General features: G+C 46.7%; 1 protein-coding gene and 1 pseudogene across 11 annotated transcripts in view; one reads left to right on the forward strand and one right to left on the reverse strand.

Moving 5' to 3' along the window:
• sgcg (sarcoglycan, gamma) overlaps positions 1-17,479 on the forward strand; it is a 1,035,170-nt gene that overhangs the window by 660,714 nt on the left and 356,977 nt on the right. For all 11 annotated transcript variants that reach the window (XM_070892210.1, XM_070892209.1, XM_070892206.1 and 8 more), the window contains one exon: positions 16,050-16,137. In XM_070892210.1, the coding sequence (XP_070748311.1) occupies positions 16,050-16,137 (88 nt within the window). The remainder of the gene's footprint in view (positions 1-16,049; positions 16,138-17,479) is intronic.
• On the reverse strand, positions 1,457-1,687 carry LOC139275437 (U2 spliceosomal RNA; annotated as a pseudogene).

The raw sequence follows: 17,479 nt of genomic DNA on the forward strand, positions 1-17,479 counted from the left end.
TTAACATTGCAGGTCCTTTCATGCCATGAGTGTGGCTCAGACCGCAGATTAGTATAACCTTACCATGCTGTAGCATCGGATCTGCATCAACCATTGTGGTTGCACGGCGATGGTCACTCACCAATGCCAATGCATGCTCCTCCAGCCTGTTCAATTCAACCACCTCTGCTGGCCCCCCTCCCATCACACGCAGGCTTGCTGCCTTGGATGCGTTTTTCTTCTGCACAAAGAAACGTTGCAGCCTTTAGCCCCTTTGCTGATGCCCTCCACACACACTCCCACATACACACACATCTGGCGCACACTCTTTTAGCGTTGGACAGGAGGGGACGAATACATTTTTACTCACTCTTACTGCTGCCACCAAGTCATTCCAACATTTCCGACATTGGTCCCCATCCCGCTCAACATTGCCCATTGCGCTCACAATCTCAGCAATCTCCCTCCAAATGTGTCGGTATTGGGCTGGTGGAGGCTTGCCACGACCATTCCAGGTGAGATCTTTGTACCTGTGCGCCACTCCGTTACTCGCTCTTCCAATTCTTCCTCATTAAACCAGGGAGCTCTGGGCCTGGCTTTGCCGGTCTTCATTGCTGATTTTTGGCCACTCATCGTCAATGATGAAACGATTGGCTGCGCAGGAGTTTGTGTGTCTCAATTTCTCCGACTGCCCCCTCTCCAACTCAGACTGCCCCCTCTCCAACCTCCAACTCTGTCTTCTCCAACCTCCAACTCTGTCCTCTCAAATTCCAACTCTCTCCTGTCCCCTCTCTCACTCACAGGTGGAATAAAGTGGTGTGCCTTTATGCACATGCAGAGTACAGCAATCAGCCTCAAACGGTCATGAACTGATGACGTTGGAAGACAAAAGACACAACAAAAAAAAAAATTGCGAAGTCTCGCACCTGCGCATTGGAGGCCCTCTGAAGATTCCCGAGTGGAGAGGCCTCCAACTGCCGCAAATTGATGACATCGGCTGCTCACCCCCTCTCCCACCCGGCGACTGCCTCTGCCTGCCGCTGACGCTGCCACCCACACAACGGAGCCCAAAGTGGCTCCCGACGAGACCCGGCGACAGCAGGCAGCAAAAAGATAGATGCTGCCCGGGGGCCGTCGAGAAATGGGGGGCGACCAAATTTGGACCCATACACTCACACTTCACCTCAGTACCTCGCAAGAAAATGGAAATAATCACATCCCTGAAAAAAATTGTCAAAGTCCTTTGCATGGCCCTGTTGTTTCCTCACCTGTCTCATAATAAAATTTAAAGCATAATAAACACGTCGGGCTAAAAATTCAGTTGTGTAGTGTCCGTTGTTTTTTTTTTTATTTTTATTTTTTTTTTATAAATTCGTAGCCAATCGTTTCCAATTCTTTGTCAAGTCACAAACGCCAGAGGTCACCCTGCACCAGTCAAGGATCACTCTGCGCCAATGCTCTTAGCCAAAAGGCCTAGAGCCACTGCACCGTTCCTGGAAGTACTGCAATACCAGGTTCGTGCCATGGAGGTGGATGGGTCAGGTCCCCCACACACCTCCGTGGAGGTGGATGGGTCAAGCCATCCCACCCACCTCCTGTTTACAAAAATGTAAGCATATACCTTCCTGACCAGGGAGAAACCACCCGGAGGTCATGGTGGCTGGTCAGGTTAGTTATGCAGATCTTAGCCAAAAGGCCGAGAATCCGTTGTTTGGACACTACGGGTGCCAATTTGGCACGAAAATAGCGTCTGAGCAGCATGGGCACACTTCTCGTGTGGTCTGCGCCAGGCACCATTTTGGTGAGGGCGTTAGCATCGTTTGCAGAATATGCAGAGCGTGACGTCAATCAGAGTGTAATGCTGATTTGACTCCAGCGCTGCCATTTTTTACTTCAACGTTGGAGCTAACATCCTCTCTTAACCTTGCACAGCTGAACATGTGTTCAGCAGCAGAAGGACCCCCTATTTAAAAGAATCATCACCTACTTGCTGGTTAGTTGCTGCTTGATTTCTACTAGCTGTTGCTGAGTTTGGAGAAATGTTTGTTGCTTTCTAGACTTCTTTAAAGTTGCCCAAAGTCTATAAGGAGTGGAGCAGCACATGCTCAAATACGTGGTACTGACTTCAAGGGGTCTGCTCACACCAGTTGCTCCCAGAGATGCAGTAGTTTGTATCCCCCTTGGCCAGGGAGAATGAGCAGAGACAACAAAGAGCAGGACAAGCTGTTAGAAGAGGCAGGAGGAGGGGAAGAAGGGCAAGAAGCCATATCCACCCAGGATGCTCAGGGAGTAATTCTCCGACCTCAACCTCTGCAAGGAACAATTCATGCAACATCTCCATTTTACTAAGGAGGTTCACTTTGGACTGTTCAGCCACCAAAGAACTCACTTTGGGAGTGGAAGCAAATCTTCCTCGATTCCGATGGACTGCCTATGATGATGATGATGACTAAAGAGGTGCTCACTGAAATCTGTCACCTGCTGTAGGCAGACCTGCAGCCTCAGGCCAGGGTGAGAGTGGCATTACCACTGGCTGTAAAGGTGACCGTGCCTTTCAACTTCTTCGCGTCCGGCTCCTTCGAGGCTGGAGCAAGCGACATCTGTAACATCTACCAGTTCGACATCCACTCCTGTATAAGGGAGGTGAGCGATGCTCTGTAAGCAAAGATAGCTGAATACATTTCATTCTCTCTTGCCAGAGAGAAGCAGGAGAAGCGAACACACGACTTCGCCAGGATAACAGGCTTCCCCATGGTGCAGGAAGGCAAATGGAATGTTGGCCTTTATTGCAAGGGGGATAGAGTATAAAAGCACAGAAGTCCTGCCACAACTGTACAGGGTATTTTTGAGGCCACACTTAGAGTATTGCATCCAGTTTTGGTCTCCATATATAAGGAAGAATATACTTGCATTGGAGGCTGTTCAGAGAAGGTTCACTAGGTTGATTCCGGAGATGACGGGGTTGACTTATGAGGATAGTTTGAGTAGGTTGGGCCAATACACATTGGAGTACAGAAGAATGAGAGGTGATCTTATTGAAACTTATAAGATAATGAGGGGGTTCGACAGGGTGGATGCAGCGAGGATATTTCCACTCATAGGGGAAACTAAAACTAGGGACTTTGGGTCCAAAGCTTTTTTTTGGCATACTTGAAGAGTTATGCCCATTTTTTTCGGGGCCCAAGTACGCAAAAAAAAAATGTTCTAAGTTTCCCTGTTGGAATTCTTCATTTTGGCGTGGCTTAACCTGTCCTTTAGTTTTGGGGGTGTAGCCTTGATCTGTGCCAAAAAGATCGGGCTGCCATGGTAACCAGGGACACAATGCGAGCTAAGGCTGCAAAGTGAAACACACAGCCAGCTCCCAACATGTTAAAAAACATTGCATCAACTTAAAAACACATTGAAATATATTGCAGCAACTTACCTCCAATGCCCCAGCTGAAGGGCTTGCAGGTCCAGTCCGGTCGGGAATGGCCTCCTTGGTGCACTGCCCGAATCCTCTCTCTCTCTCTCTCTCTCTCTCTCTCTCTTTCTCTTGCTCTTTCTCTCTCTCTCTCTCTCTCTCTCTCTCTCTCTCTCCCTCTCTCTCTTGGTATCTGCTGCGCTGATTTCCTTACCTGCGCCGATTTTCTTAACTCTCCAGAAGGTTTTTCTGCAGAGGCCATATACGTTGGCCTAAGCAGAGCTGGAGAAACTCTCAGCTGGCCAAAATTGCCTAAATGGCCAGAATTGGCATGGGTGGCATTTGACTGAAAAAAAACTAACCTAAAAAAATCGTAACGAACTGAGTTACGTTGGTGCAAATTGATTGGGTAAACTGTGGTTTTTTAACAGGCCAAAAAAAGCAGCCTGCTCAAAAAAAACAGCGCAAATCACTGGGGAAAATTGAGCCCCCAGTCTCAGAATAAGGGGTCGCCCATTTAAAATTGAGATGAGAAAGAATTTCTTCTCTCAGAGGGTTGTAAATCTATGGAATTCTCTGCCCCAGAGAGTTGTGGAGGCTGGGTCTTTGAATATATTTAGGGCAGAGATAGACAGATTTTTGAGCAATAAGGGATTAAAGGATTATGGGTTACGGGCAGGGAAGTGGAGCTGAGTCCATGATCAGATCAGTCATGATCTTATTGAATGGCGGAGCAGGCTCGATGGGCCAAATGATCTAATCCTGCTCCTATTTCTTATGTTCTTATGTTCTTATGATTGAATCATCTACCAGCAGTATCAGTGAATGCAGCTCCCTCCCCAAAAAAGGATGGGGCTAACAAATCTACAGCCCCCCTGGATGTCAAGGGACATACAGGGTAAGATAAAGAAAAAAAAAGGAAGCTTATAACAGGTACTGAGAACTCAACAGTGCAGAAACCCCAGAGGAGCATAAGAAGTGCAGGGGTGCAATTAAAAAGGATATCAGGAAAGCAGAGAGAGAGCATGAAAGAATGTTGGCAAGATGTTTTATAAATATATTAAGAGCAAGAGGCTAACTAGAGAAAGAGTGGGGCCTATGAGAGACCATAAAGGAAATCTGTGTGTGGAGGCAAATGAATACTTTGCATCTGCTTTCACAAAAGAGAGGGGCGATGCAGACTTTGCAACAAAGGAGGAGGAGTGTGAAATATTAGACGAGATAAACATAGTGAGAGAGGAAGTATTAAAGGGCTTAGCAGCTTTGAAAGCGGATAAATCCCGAGGGTCAGATGAAATGTATCCCACGCTGTTAAGAGAAGCGAAAGAGGAAATAGCAGAGGCTCTGACCATCATTTTCCAATCCTCTCTGGCTACAGGTGTGGTGCCAGCAGACTGGAAGACTGCTAATGTTGTACCTTTGTTTAAAAGGGAGAAAGGGATAGACCGAGTAATTACAGGCCTGTCAGCCTAACCTCGGTGGTGGGAAAATTATTTGAAAAAATCTTGAGGAACAGGATAAATCTTCATTTGGAAAGACATGGATTAATCAAGGAAAGTCAGCATGGATTTGTTAAGGGAAGGCCGTGTCTGACTAACTTGATTGAATTTTTCGAGGAGGCAATCAGGAGGGTCGATGAGGGCAGTGAATATGATGCAGTGTATATGGATTTTAGTAAAGCTTTTGATAAGGTTCCAAATGGCAGACTGGTCACAAAAGTAATAGCCCATGGGAGCCAGGGCAAAGTTGGATTCAAAATTGGCTTGGAGGCAGGAAGAAAAGGGTAATGGTTGATGGGTGTTTTTGTGACTGGAAGGCTGTATCCAGTGGGGTTCCACAGGGCTCAGTGCTGGGTCTCTTGCTTTTTGTGGTATATATCAATGACTTGGGGGTATGATTAAGAAGTTTGCTGATGACACTAAAATAGGCTGTGTGGTTGATAATGAAGAATAAAGCTGTGGACTGCAGGAAGATATCAATGGACTGGTCAGGTGGGCAGAACAGTGGCAAATGGAATTCAATCCAGCTAAGTGTGAGGTAATGCATTTGGGGAGGTCTAACAAGGCAAGGGAAGGCAAGGCAAGAGAACACAAATTAAGTGATATGACACTGAAAAGTTTAGAGGAACAAAGGGACCTTGGAATGCAGGTCCACAGATCCCTGAAGGTAGAAGGCTAGGTAGATAAGATGGTTAAGAAGGCATATGGAATACTCGCCGTTATTCGTCGAGGCATGGAATACAAGAGCAAGGAGGTTATGCATGAACTGTATAAAACACTGGTTAGGCCGCAGCTGGAGTACTGTGTGCAGTTCTGGTCACAGCATTACTGGAAAGATGTGATTGCATTGGAAAGGTTGCAGAGGAGATTTACAAGAAAGTTGCCTGGAGAATTTTGCTCTGAGGAAAGATTGGAGATATTGGGTCGGTTTTCTTTGGAACAGAAGAGGCCAAGGGGCGACCTGATTGATATGTATAAAATTATGAGGAGTGTGGATAGAGTGGGGATAGGAAGGACCTGTTTCCCTTGGCAGAGTGGCCAACAACCAGGGGGCATAGATTTAGAGTAATTGGGAGGAGGTTTAGAGGAGATTTCAGGGGAACTTTCTTCACCCAGAGTGTGGTGGGGGTCCTGGAATTCACTGCCTTAAAGGGTGGTAGAGGCAGAAACCCTCGCCACATTTAAAAGATACTTGGATGTGCACTTAAAGTGCCATAACCTACAGGGCTACGGACCAAGAGCTGAAAAGTGGGATTAGGCTGGATAGCTCGGTCGGCCGGCGTGGACATGATGGACTGAAATGGCCTCCTTCCATACTGTAAATTTCTATGATTCTATAATTCCCACACCTTACCTTCCCTCTGTTACCAACCATTACAGCGTCCTCTTGGCAACAGTGCTACGATAACAGCCACCACAAAACAAACATTCCAAACCAATTTTATGAATCAAACCAATAAAATATTTTATTCAAAAGTCAACTAATCACCCTTGTGCATTCCCTTAGTGCCTGTCTTTTGCATGCCTCTGCCTGTCCTAATGCTACAGCAGTGGCTGCAACATGGCTGGTGGAAGACTGTTAACTTCCAGTGGAGGAGACTGCAGATGGCCTTGCTGGATGACCTCAAGTAGCTTGGGCCCTAGAAGGCCCAGCTTCAGGCTGCACCACCTCGGCATGGGCGGTAGCAGTCTGGATTGGCTATCCTAGTTATCTACTGGAGGACAGAATGCTGGACTGCTGTGTCACCCTGCAAGCCCTGTTCGACACTGGTAAACCCAGCCATGGTGGCAGCAGTCTGAGCTTGCATGACTTCAGTCTAAGCTTCCATTGCAGCACTCATACTTTTGGTGAATTCTGCTTGTGCTGCAACAGAAGCTGAGACATCGGCCATCAGACGTTACATGATCGTTGGGTCTACAATTGCGCTGGAATGGGCTCCAAGCTCTGAGCAAAGCTCTATGCAAGGTTGGAGCTGAACTCCTCCTGGCTCCTTGACATTGTATTCAGGCTTTCTGGCAGGCCTGCCAATGCACCAAGCATTTCATTGTGCATATCTATCAGCTTTGTTCTGTAGGCCACCCCATCGAAGTCTTCATCCGAGTCCTCTGCAGTAGAACCCATGTGCGACCTCGCCCTCTGGGGAGTTGACACCTGCGCTACCCTTTCCCCCTGCCCTGGCTTCAGCCCACTCGTGCCCAGTGACTCACCCTGTTCAGATCCCATCTCTAAGTTACCCTCCAAAGTCCGCATAGTGCCAGTATCTGAGCGGGTGGCTGCGTGTGTCAAATTGAGTGACAGTGTTTCTTCATCATCACTCTCCTCTTCCTCTTCCTCTTGCACCACTGGCTGGCCAGGTTGGATTTCTTGAATATCTGAAAAGGGTAGGGTTGTGGTGAAGGGTGGGTAGAAAGCAAGAGGTGCATGCTTACACCATCGGCAGCTTGTAAGTCAGGTGATTTTATAGGATGAGGGGGAAGTGGGATGTGAGAAGGAGGATTAGGTATGAACATACTGTCATGTTCAATGATTCCGGCACCACCGTTGGCCATGGCCTCAGTCAAAGCCACTCCAATTATGCCGAGCACTGTCTCCTCGAGCACCTGTCCCCTTCCGGTTAGCTGCCACTGCCTACAGTTGTGCACCACCTTGTCCTGCAAGAGAGCGGGAAGTGTGTCAGTGAGTTTGGTTCAATATGTTTGGCTGATGTTGCTGTCATGCTTAAATAGCTGGAAGTTTGTGCAAGCTGTGAGATGTGGGTGTGAGCCTTTCAGCAGTGGTAAGTGTGATAGAGCATATGAATGTGAAGTATGAGTTGTGATTGATAGAGATCGTTGGTAGGTGAGTAATGGGGGTGTGGTGAATTGAGCAGTGTGTGAGGTTAGTGGTGCAATTTGTGGCATGTGGCATTTAAAGATGCATTCAATGACCTTGACCACTCATGTGAGGTCTTTGAACTTCATCCGAAATTGCATCCAGGTCCTCGCAGCAACACTGCTGACATTAATCTCTGTGGCTATCTGCTCCCACTGCCTTTGCAGTGTCTGTCTTGAGGGACACACAAAAGGTTACTTCACAAGATAAAAGATAAAAGTTCACGGGGTTGGGGGTAATATATTAACATGGAGAGAAGATTGGCTGACAAACAGAAAACAGAGAGTCGGGATAGATGGTTCATTCTCTGGTTGGCAATCAGTAATGAGTGGGTTGCTGCAGGGATCAGTGTTGGGACCCCAACTATTTACAACTATATTAACAACTAAGGAGGCGGTGCTCAGTAAGATAATGGGACTAAAGGCAGATAAATCCTGATGGGCTTGCATCCTAGGGTCTTAAGAGAAGTAGCGGCAGGGATTGTGGATGCATTGGTTGTAATTTACCAAAATTCCCTGGATTCTGGGGAGGTCCCAGCAGATTGGAAAACTGCAAATGTAACGCCCCTATTCAAAAAAGGAGGCAGAGAAAAAGCAGGAAACTATAGACCAGTTAGCCTAACATCTGTGATTGGGAAAATGTTGGAGTCCATTATTAAAGAAGCAGTAACAGGACATTTGGAAAAGCAAAATTTGGTCAAGCAAAGTCAGCATGGATTTATGAAGGGGAAGTCATGTTTGACAAATTTGCTGGAATTCTTTGAGGATGTAACGAACAGGCTGGATAAAGGGGAACCAGTGGATGTGGTGTATTTGGACTTCCAGAAGGCATTTGACAAGGTGCCACACAAAAGGTTACTGAACAAAATAAAAGTTCGCTGGGTTGGGGGTAATATATTAGCATGGATAGAAGATTGGCTGACAAACAGAGAACAAAGAGTCAGGATAAATGGTTCATTCTCGGGTTGGCAATCAGTAACTAGTGGGATGCCGCAGGGATCAGTGCTGGGACCACAACTATTTACAATCTATATTACCGACTTGGAAGAAGGGACCGAGTGTAATGTAGCCAAGTTTGCTGACGATACAAAGATGGGAGGAAAAGCAATGTGTGAGGAGGACATAAAGAGGCTGCAGGAGGACATAGACAGCCTAAGTGAGTGGGAAAGAATTTCTCAGATGAAGTATAATGTTGGAAAGTGTGAGGTCATGCATTTTGGCAGAAATAATCAAAGAGCAAGTTATTATTTAAATGGAGAAAGATTGCAAAGTGCTGCAGTACAGCGGGACCTGGGGGTACTTGTGCATGAAACACAAAAGGATAGTATGCAGATACAGCAAGTGATCAGGAAGGCCAATGGAATCTTGGCCTTTATTGCAAAGGGGATGGAGTATAAAAGCAGGGAAGTCTTGTTTCAGCTGTACAGGGTATTGGTGAGGCCACACCTGGAATACTGCGTGCAGTTTTGGTTTCCATATTTATGAAAGGATATACTTGCTTTGGAGGCGGTTCAGAGAAGGTTCACTAGGTTGATCCCGGGGATGAGGGGGTTGACTTATGAGGAAAAGTTGAGTAGGTTGGGCCTCTACTCATTGGAATTCAGAAGAATGAGAGGTGATTTTATAGAAATGTATAAGATTATGAGGGGGCTTGGCAAGGTGGATGCAGAGAGGATGTTTCCACTGGTGGGGGAATCTAGAACTAGAGGGCATGATCTTAGAATAAGGGGCTGTCCATTTAGAACTGAGATGAGGAAAAATTTCTTCTCTCAGAGGGTTGTAAATCTGTGGAATTCACTGCCTGAGAGCTGTGGAAGCTGGGACATTAAATAAATTGAATACAGAAATAGACAGTTTCTTAAATGATAAGGGGTTATGGGGAGTGGGCAGGGAAGTGGAACTGAGTCCATGATCAGATCAGCCATGATCTTATTGAATGGCGGAGCAGGCTCGAGGGGCCGTATGGCCTACTCCTGTTCCTATTTCTTATGTTCTTATTGTTGTGTATTGCTCTGGTGCATTAAATGTATGATAAGTACAATGGTGCACCACAGAGGGTGCTGTGGTGGAAGACCTGAAAGTACCTGCACGAGGCAGTATAAAAGGCTGCCCACCATACCTGTGGAGCACTCTGGAGCTGTTCAATAAAGGACTAAGGTCACAGCAGTTAGACTTACACCAGACTGTGTGGAGTCAGTGATTTGTGTGCTACATACATCACATTGGAGACGAGGAAACGGACAAACTCCACGCAACCATGGCTACTCTGGGCTCGCTAAAGGATTTTACCGTGGGCAATGATTCGGAGGCCTTTATGGAAAGGCTCGAGTACTACTTCACAGCAAACGACCTGACGGGGAGCACGGATGCAATGAGAGATAAGCGTAATGCGATATTGCTTTCCAGTTGTGGCGATGAGGTTTACTGTCTCGTCAGGGATTTGCTGCCACCTGCGAGCGCCATGGACAAGTCATATGAGGAGCTGGTCGCACTCATTCATGATCAGTTGAAACCGAAGGAGAGCATCCTCGCAGCCAGATACAAATTTTACCATCACTGCAGACCCGAGGGCCAGGATGTCACCAAATATGCTGCAGACCTCAGGAAACTCGCGGCGCCATGTGATTTTGGCGCACACCTTGACGAGGCATTGCGGGACGTTTTCATCATGAGGATTGGCCATGAGTGACTCCTTCACAAGCTACTAGCCACGGAACCCACAGTCACGCTGACAAAGGCCATCACCATCAGCCGGGCATATATGACCTCGACTTGTCGCACCAAGTAAAACGGCCCAGATCAATCCCTCTTGCAGCAGTGGCTCCCTGGACTCGATCAGTCACAGTGAGTCTCTCCGTGCTTGCTGCCGCATCCGCCGCTCTGCCTCACATCCCTCCGAGTCGCGCCCGCCACCGCTGCAGCCTCCGCTCCCGCCATAGCCGCCCCTCCTGCAGCCACCGTGACCGCCTCACCTGCGGTATCTCACGGGGGCGAGACGCACGGCTTACCTTTGTGGGTCATTGCAGGCGATGGGCCAATGCTTCTCGGCAGAAGATGGAATGGAAAGATCCGTGGGAGCTGGGAAGACTTCTTCACTCCTCCACAGACTGCTGTTCCCCGGGTTCCCAAAGAGCAGCGCCAACCAAGCTGGAGCTGCAGCCTAAATCCACACACAAGCGACAGCAGCCCAGAACTCCTGACCCCAAGCAATCCTGCAGTCTCAGCCTCCACAGATGAGCAGACCCTGGAAGAACAAAGTTACAGATCAGCCTCCACCCTGGAAGAACAGGTATTGCTGAGGTGCGGGCCCATTGCTGGGGTGCGGGCCGGCGGGGCGCTGCGGGCGAGAAACGGGAGGCCCATCGATGGCCGGCAGATCCGGGGAGCCCACGCGAAACAGTCGGGCGGTGGCAGCGGCTGCGATGGTGGCGGCCATGGTGGCCGCAGGAGAGGCGGCCACGGAAGCCGCAGGAGAGGCGGTCACGGCGGCCGCAGGGGAGGCGGTCACGGCGGCCGCAGGGGAGGCGGTCACGGCGGCCGCAGGGGAGGCGGTCACGGCGGCCGCAGGAGGGGCAGCCACAGCGGGAGCGGAGGCTGCGGCGGCGGAGAGCGCGACTCGGAGGGACGTGAGGCAGAGCGCCGGATGCGGCAGCAAGCACGGAGCGACTCACTGTGACTGATCAAGTCCAGGCAGCCACTGCTGCAAGAGGGATTGATCTGGGCCATTTTGCTTTTTCCCTTTCCCTCCTTCCTGGTTTCTTCTTCTTTCTTCGCTAGTGAGCTCAAGATGGTGGGGAGCCTCGTGGCAACGGAGACAAAGGCCAGCAGAACACCTAAGATGGCGGCGCCCAAAGGAAGCCTCGTGGTTGCCACAAGATGGTGCCTTAAAAGGGCCTCACACCGCTGCGGTCCCCACATAAAGACTTTTGGACTTTTGTTAGACTGGAGCGAGTCTAAGTGTGCTATGTGAATGTAGAATGATGGATTTATGACAAGAATTAATATTTTAATGCTGGGTGGTCACTGTGTTTAAAATAATGGACATGAATTGCGAATTACGACCAGAGTTAATATTTCAATGCTGAATGGTCACTGTGATTAAATTCAGGGACGTGGATGCGTGACCAACATTACCAATGGGCTAATGCGTTTTTCAATTTAGGGGATTCAAGCACCGGCTTTTTGAACTGGCGGGGGGGGAAGTGATGTTTGTTGCTCTGTTACATTAAATGAATGATAAGTACAATGGTGCACCACAGAGGGCACTGTGGTGGGAGACCTGAAAGTACCTGCACAAGGCAGTATAAAAGGCTGCCCACCACAGCTATGGAGCACTCTGGAGCTGTTCAATAAAGGACTAAGGTCACAGCAGTTAGATCAACACCAGACCGTGTGGAATCAGTGATTTGTGTGCTACATACATGACACTTATATTCTTATGGACTCCCGGCCCCCTGTGGAAACAGGATCTCCTTCCTCCTCTCCTCCTCCTGTACTAAGGCCTCTAGTGCTGCATCTGAGAACCTTGAAGTCCTTTCTCTGGCATGTTGTGTCATTCCTGTATATTTCCCAGGTGAAACTCCCTTCTGCAATGACTTCCAGCACCTGGTGTCATCCAACTGCAGCGCCCCTTTAAGAGGTGCAGAGTGGCTTTAAAACTGCAGGCTAGTTTTAATTGGTGCTAGCCTCGCACGTACTTGGGCCCCCTGCTGAGCGTGCAGCCATTTCAGCAGTGTGCTTAGCGCTGGGCTGAACATCACTATCATGTAAATTAGCAGGCAACATGAAGTTTGCATGCTGCCTGTATTACTTTGAATGGGCGCAGGTTCATCGCGCCTCTCGATCCCCGTGCCTGTTTTTGGGGGCTATTGTATTTTTAGCCTATAAGGTATTCAACAATTCTGGTGGGGAGGAAATCACAAAACTGACCCAGCATCAAGTCAGGAGTCATGGGCTTGCTCCTGGGTCAAATCCCAATGCCGCGATCCTTGAACTGAACCTTGAGCTGCATTGCTTTCTGTAGCCTCTGTCAGGGATGACCTGAGAACTCCTGGCTTCCGCACGTTGTGTGGTTGTAATCGTTCCCGGCTTTCTGTGCATGCATGTCCTCTGGCCGCAGGAAATCCACGACTGTTTATTAGTGAATTCGATTGTTCACCAAAGTGTTGAAACGCAATAACTGCTTAAATGCAGCTACTTCCACGCTTGATTTGTGAGTTAGGATCAGAATACTAAAGAGGAACTGTTCACCAACACAAAGCTGATCAGGCGATGGCCAGATTAATGTATTAACAGGGCCATTTTAAAGCACTTGGGAGTGAGTGGCATTGAAAAAATTGACATGTTTTTGACATTGAGGAAACCGTTGGTGAATAAATTGGTATAGCAGGATTGGTATTGTGTTTCTAAAGTCCTTGACAAAAGAAAGAAAAATAAGAGAGCAAATTTGATGATGAAACATTGGAAAAGGCACATTAAATCTCAGATGCGCAGTGGATACTGCATACCATTGACTGTTCTCCCCTGCCATTAATCGCGCTGTTTTTGCAAGCAACATCTTCAGAAGTCACAAGAACTGCTGTGGTATTCTGTTAAATAATGGTGACACACAGGCCTGCTAAATAGCAACAGCTTACCTCAATATTTTTGTCACTTTTCAAGATGCATGTGTAGAAGTTATGAAATGTCAAGTTTTATCCTTTTTATTACTTTGTATCTTTTGACTTTTTATTCTTTTTAAATAATTATTTAAGTGTGTACCTTGCCCTTGATGCCTTGTTTGAACAAGAATCCCCACTGTTATACTGTACAAATCTAATGGCAAATTGTGTTTTTCAATGATAGCTGAATTACTGAACATTAGCACTGTGATTACTGCCAGTTCTTTACACTATCTGCGAGGTTTCCCTTCTTCCTCTATAAAAATAGTGTTTTTCTGTTTCTTCAAGGAGCTACATAATTTTCCAGAAGTGTCATGCAAGACTTAAAATTGCATAAAACAACATTTGGAGTAGTGAACATGATGGCTGTGTTTGACTCCATTGTAATTTTCATAATTATCGTACATTTTAAAAGATGGAATTGAGGTCACAGCTTCAAAGATGTTCAACATTCTAATGGGAGAGCTTTATATATTTTTAATGGAATATTTAAAAGCTTTTCATATGTATTCCCATCAACAGCCCTGCGAGAAGAGAATAAGTGAAATCATTAGCAACCAGCATCAACGTTAAATGATTGCTCCATCTCCTTTTTGAAATCCATGTAATTTTTTGTCATGAGCAAGTAGCAAGCCTTTCTTTGGGGGAGCCTTTATCCCAGGCTCCATTGTTCTCTCAAAACATGTGTCAGCCTTGACTCATTGGTAGCACTCTTCTCTCTCAATCAGAAGGTCATGGGTTCAAGCATTCAGCACATAATCTAGGCTGATGTAACAGTGCAGTACTGAGGGAGTGCTGCACTGGAAGAAGTGCTGCCTTTTGGATGCGACATTAAACCGAGGCCCCATCTACTCTCTCAGATGGACAATTTTAAAACACATTCAGTCTATTCTGATGCTGGGTGCACATCCAAAAATTTCCTAACCTGCCTTTTCTCTTCACAGATATTGACTGAAGCAATTCCAACATTTTCGGTTTTTATTTTTACCAGTCTATCCCAATTTGTTAATGTCTCTAATTACCTGAAAATACTTTTAAAATTTGACAGCTAATAAATCACTTATTAAAACTCAATGTTCGAAACTGATAGCCAGAACACACAACCAAATTGGCCCAGGAGTTGCTCCGTTCTTTTTGGAGCAACTTGATTTTTCTGGAGTATCTTAAAAATCCCCATTCTGCACATTTAATTTGCGCCAGTGTAAGTGAATTAGTTAGGATTTTTTTTAGTTTCGTTTTTTTTCAAAAGGGGGCAGGTTACCAGCCACCTACACCTGTTTTAGCCATATAAGCCAGTTTGGACAGCTAATAGTTGCTCCAAACTAACTTAGGCCAGCGTATGTGGCCATAAGAAAACCCTTGCGGAGAGTTAAGAAATTAGCGCAGGTAGACAGAGATGGGGGGGGAAGGGAAGCGGAGAGGACCTTGCAAAGCAGTAAACACCTTCACAACAACATTCAAGAAGCGTAAAAACCATCAATAATAAATAAAAAATAAAACTTAAGTCCTACCTTCCTAACTCGGCCTAGCAAGTCAGCGGGCTGACTCTGACTCCTCTCCGACTGTCTCCGAATCCGACTCTCTCTCCGACTCCAACTCTCTTGAGGACTCTCCGACAACTTCTCTCCGATGACTTCCAGGACTTCTCTCCGAGGACTGACTGCTCTCTCCGAGGACTGACTGCTCTCTCCGAGGACTGACTGCTCTCTCCGTGGACTGACTGCTCTCTCCGTGGACTGACTGCTCTCTCCGAGGACGGACTTCTCTCCGAGGACTCTTCGGCTGGGGACAGGAGCTATTGCGCAAGCGCGAAACCTCCAGTGTGCATGCGTTGAGCTGCTGGCACTGTTTTTCGTGCAGGGCCCTAGCTCCGCCCCCTAATGGACAGACCACGCCACGCCAAGCCATGGGAGAGGCCACAAAGCGGTCAGAATCCGGGGCCATTTTCACCCTAGGAAGTCAGCGCATCTCCGGTGAGTGCACTGAAAAAACGGGTGGGCCAAATTTGGGCCCATTATTTTTCCCTTCTCTTCAAATTATTCCATTATATAATGTCATCAGTGCAACAATCCATTGAGTAATACAGCACAGTAAAATTTGACACAAAAGAGATATAGGACTTAAAATTTTAAAATATTATAGTTTTGACAAGGAGCATTATCTAGTCATGACTTTTTCATTTATTTTTCCTATTCTTTTTAACCTGGTGATATCCTGCATCAACATCTTTCAATTTAACGTAAAAGTTAGAAATAATAAAAGTAGTTCGGGGTAATTTTCACATTCACTGCTTTGTGATAAACTGGCTGAACGGATTGCCCGACCATTATAGAAATCTCTCGATATCCATTTCCATTGGTTTCAGTAATATTGCAAATTGGGCAAGTTGTATAAGTCCGCCAGCTACTGATCCAGTCCGCCAGCTACTGTCCAAGCGGTGAAGATGAAAATGACCTCCTATTATTACTTTGACGATTTACTTCCATTTGCCAGAACAATATCTGTAACATGCACCATTCAATTAATAATCCTTTAGTAACGTCTATGCCTAATATTTTAGTTGAAGCGGTTTTGGTCAGTTTTTTTCCAAATACTTACTTACTCAAAGAAAATTCCTTTTATTTTAACCCTCTGCAGGATTCCCCCCTGCTCGTGGATTCTTCCCAAAATGTGACTGTTAATGCTCGTAACTCTGAAGGACAGGTGACAGGCAGATTAACAGTGGGTGAGTACTGTTTTGTGATCTGCTTTCTTATCTGCTCTATTAAATGGACAATGCAATTTTAAAGAACAGAGAAACATAGACATAGAAACATAGAAAATAGGTGAAGGAGTAGGCCATTCGGCTCTTCGAGGCTGCACCGCCATTCAATGAGTTCATGGCTGAACATGCAACTTCAGTATCCCTGCTTTCTCGCCATACCCCTTGATCCCCCTAGTAGTAAGGACTTCATCTAATTCCTTTTTGAATATATTTAGTGAATTGGCCTCAACAACTTTCTGTGATAGAGAATTCCACAGGTTCACCACTCTCTGGGTGAAGAAGTTTCTCCTCATCTCGGTCCTAAATGGCTTACCCCTTATCCTTAGACTGTGACCCCTAGTTCTGGACTTCCCCAACATTGGGAACATTCTTCCTGCATCTAACCTGTCTAAACCCGTCAGAATTTTAAACGTTTCTATGAGATCCCCTCTCATTCTTCTGAACTCCAGTGAATACAAGCCCAGTTGATCCAGTCTTTCTTGATATGTCAGTCCCGCCATCCCGGGAATCAGTCTGGTGAATCTTCGCTGCACTTCCTCAGGTTAGGAGACCAAAACTGTACACAATACTCCAGGTGTGGCCTCACCAAGGCCCTGTACAACTGTAGCAACACCTCCCTGCCCCTGTACTCAAATCCCCTCGCTATGAAGGCCAACATGCCATTTACTTTCTTAACTGCCTGCTGTACCTGCATGCCAAACTTCAATGACTGATGTACCATGACACCCAGGTCTCGTTGCACCTCCCCTTTTCACAATCTGTCACCATTCAGATAATAGTCTGCCTCTCTGTTTTTACCACCAAAGTGGATAACCTCACATTTATCCACATTATACTTCATCTGCCATGCATTTGCCCACTCACCTAACCCATCCAAGTCACTCTGCAGCCTCATAGCATCCTCCTCGCAGCTCACACTGCCACCCAACTGAGTGTCATCTGCAAATTTGGAGATACTACATTTAATCCCCTCGTCTAAATCATTAATGTACAATGTAAACAGCTGGGGCCCCAGCACAGAACCTTGGGGTACTCCACTAGTCACTGCCTGCCATTCTGAAAAGGACCCATTCACTCCTACTCTTTGCTTCCTGTCTGCCAACCAGTTCTCAATCCACGTCAGCACACTACCCCCAATCCCATGTGCTTTAACTTTGCACATTAATCTCTTGTGTGGGACCTTGTCAAAAGCCTTCTGAAAGTCCAAATACACCACATCAACTGGTTCTCCCTTGTCCACTCGACTGGAAACATCCTCAAAAAATTCCAGAAGATTTGTCAAGCATGATTTCCCTTTCACAAA

This window comes from Pristiophorus japonicus, chromosome 10, assembly GCF_044704955.1.
Source record: "Pristiophorus japonicus isolate sPriJap1 chromosome 10, sPriJap1.hap1, whole genome shotgun sequence".
NCBI lineage: Eukaryota > Metazoa > Chordata > Chondrichthyes > Pristiophoridae > Pristiophorus > Pristiophorus japonicus.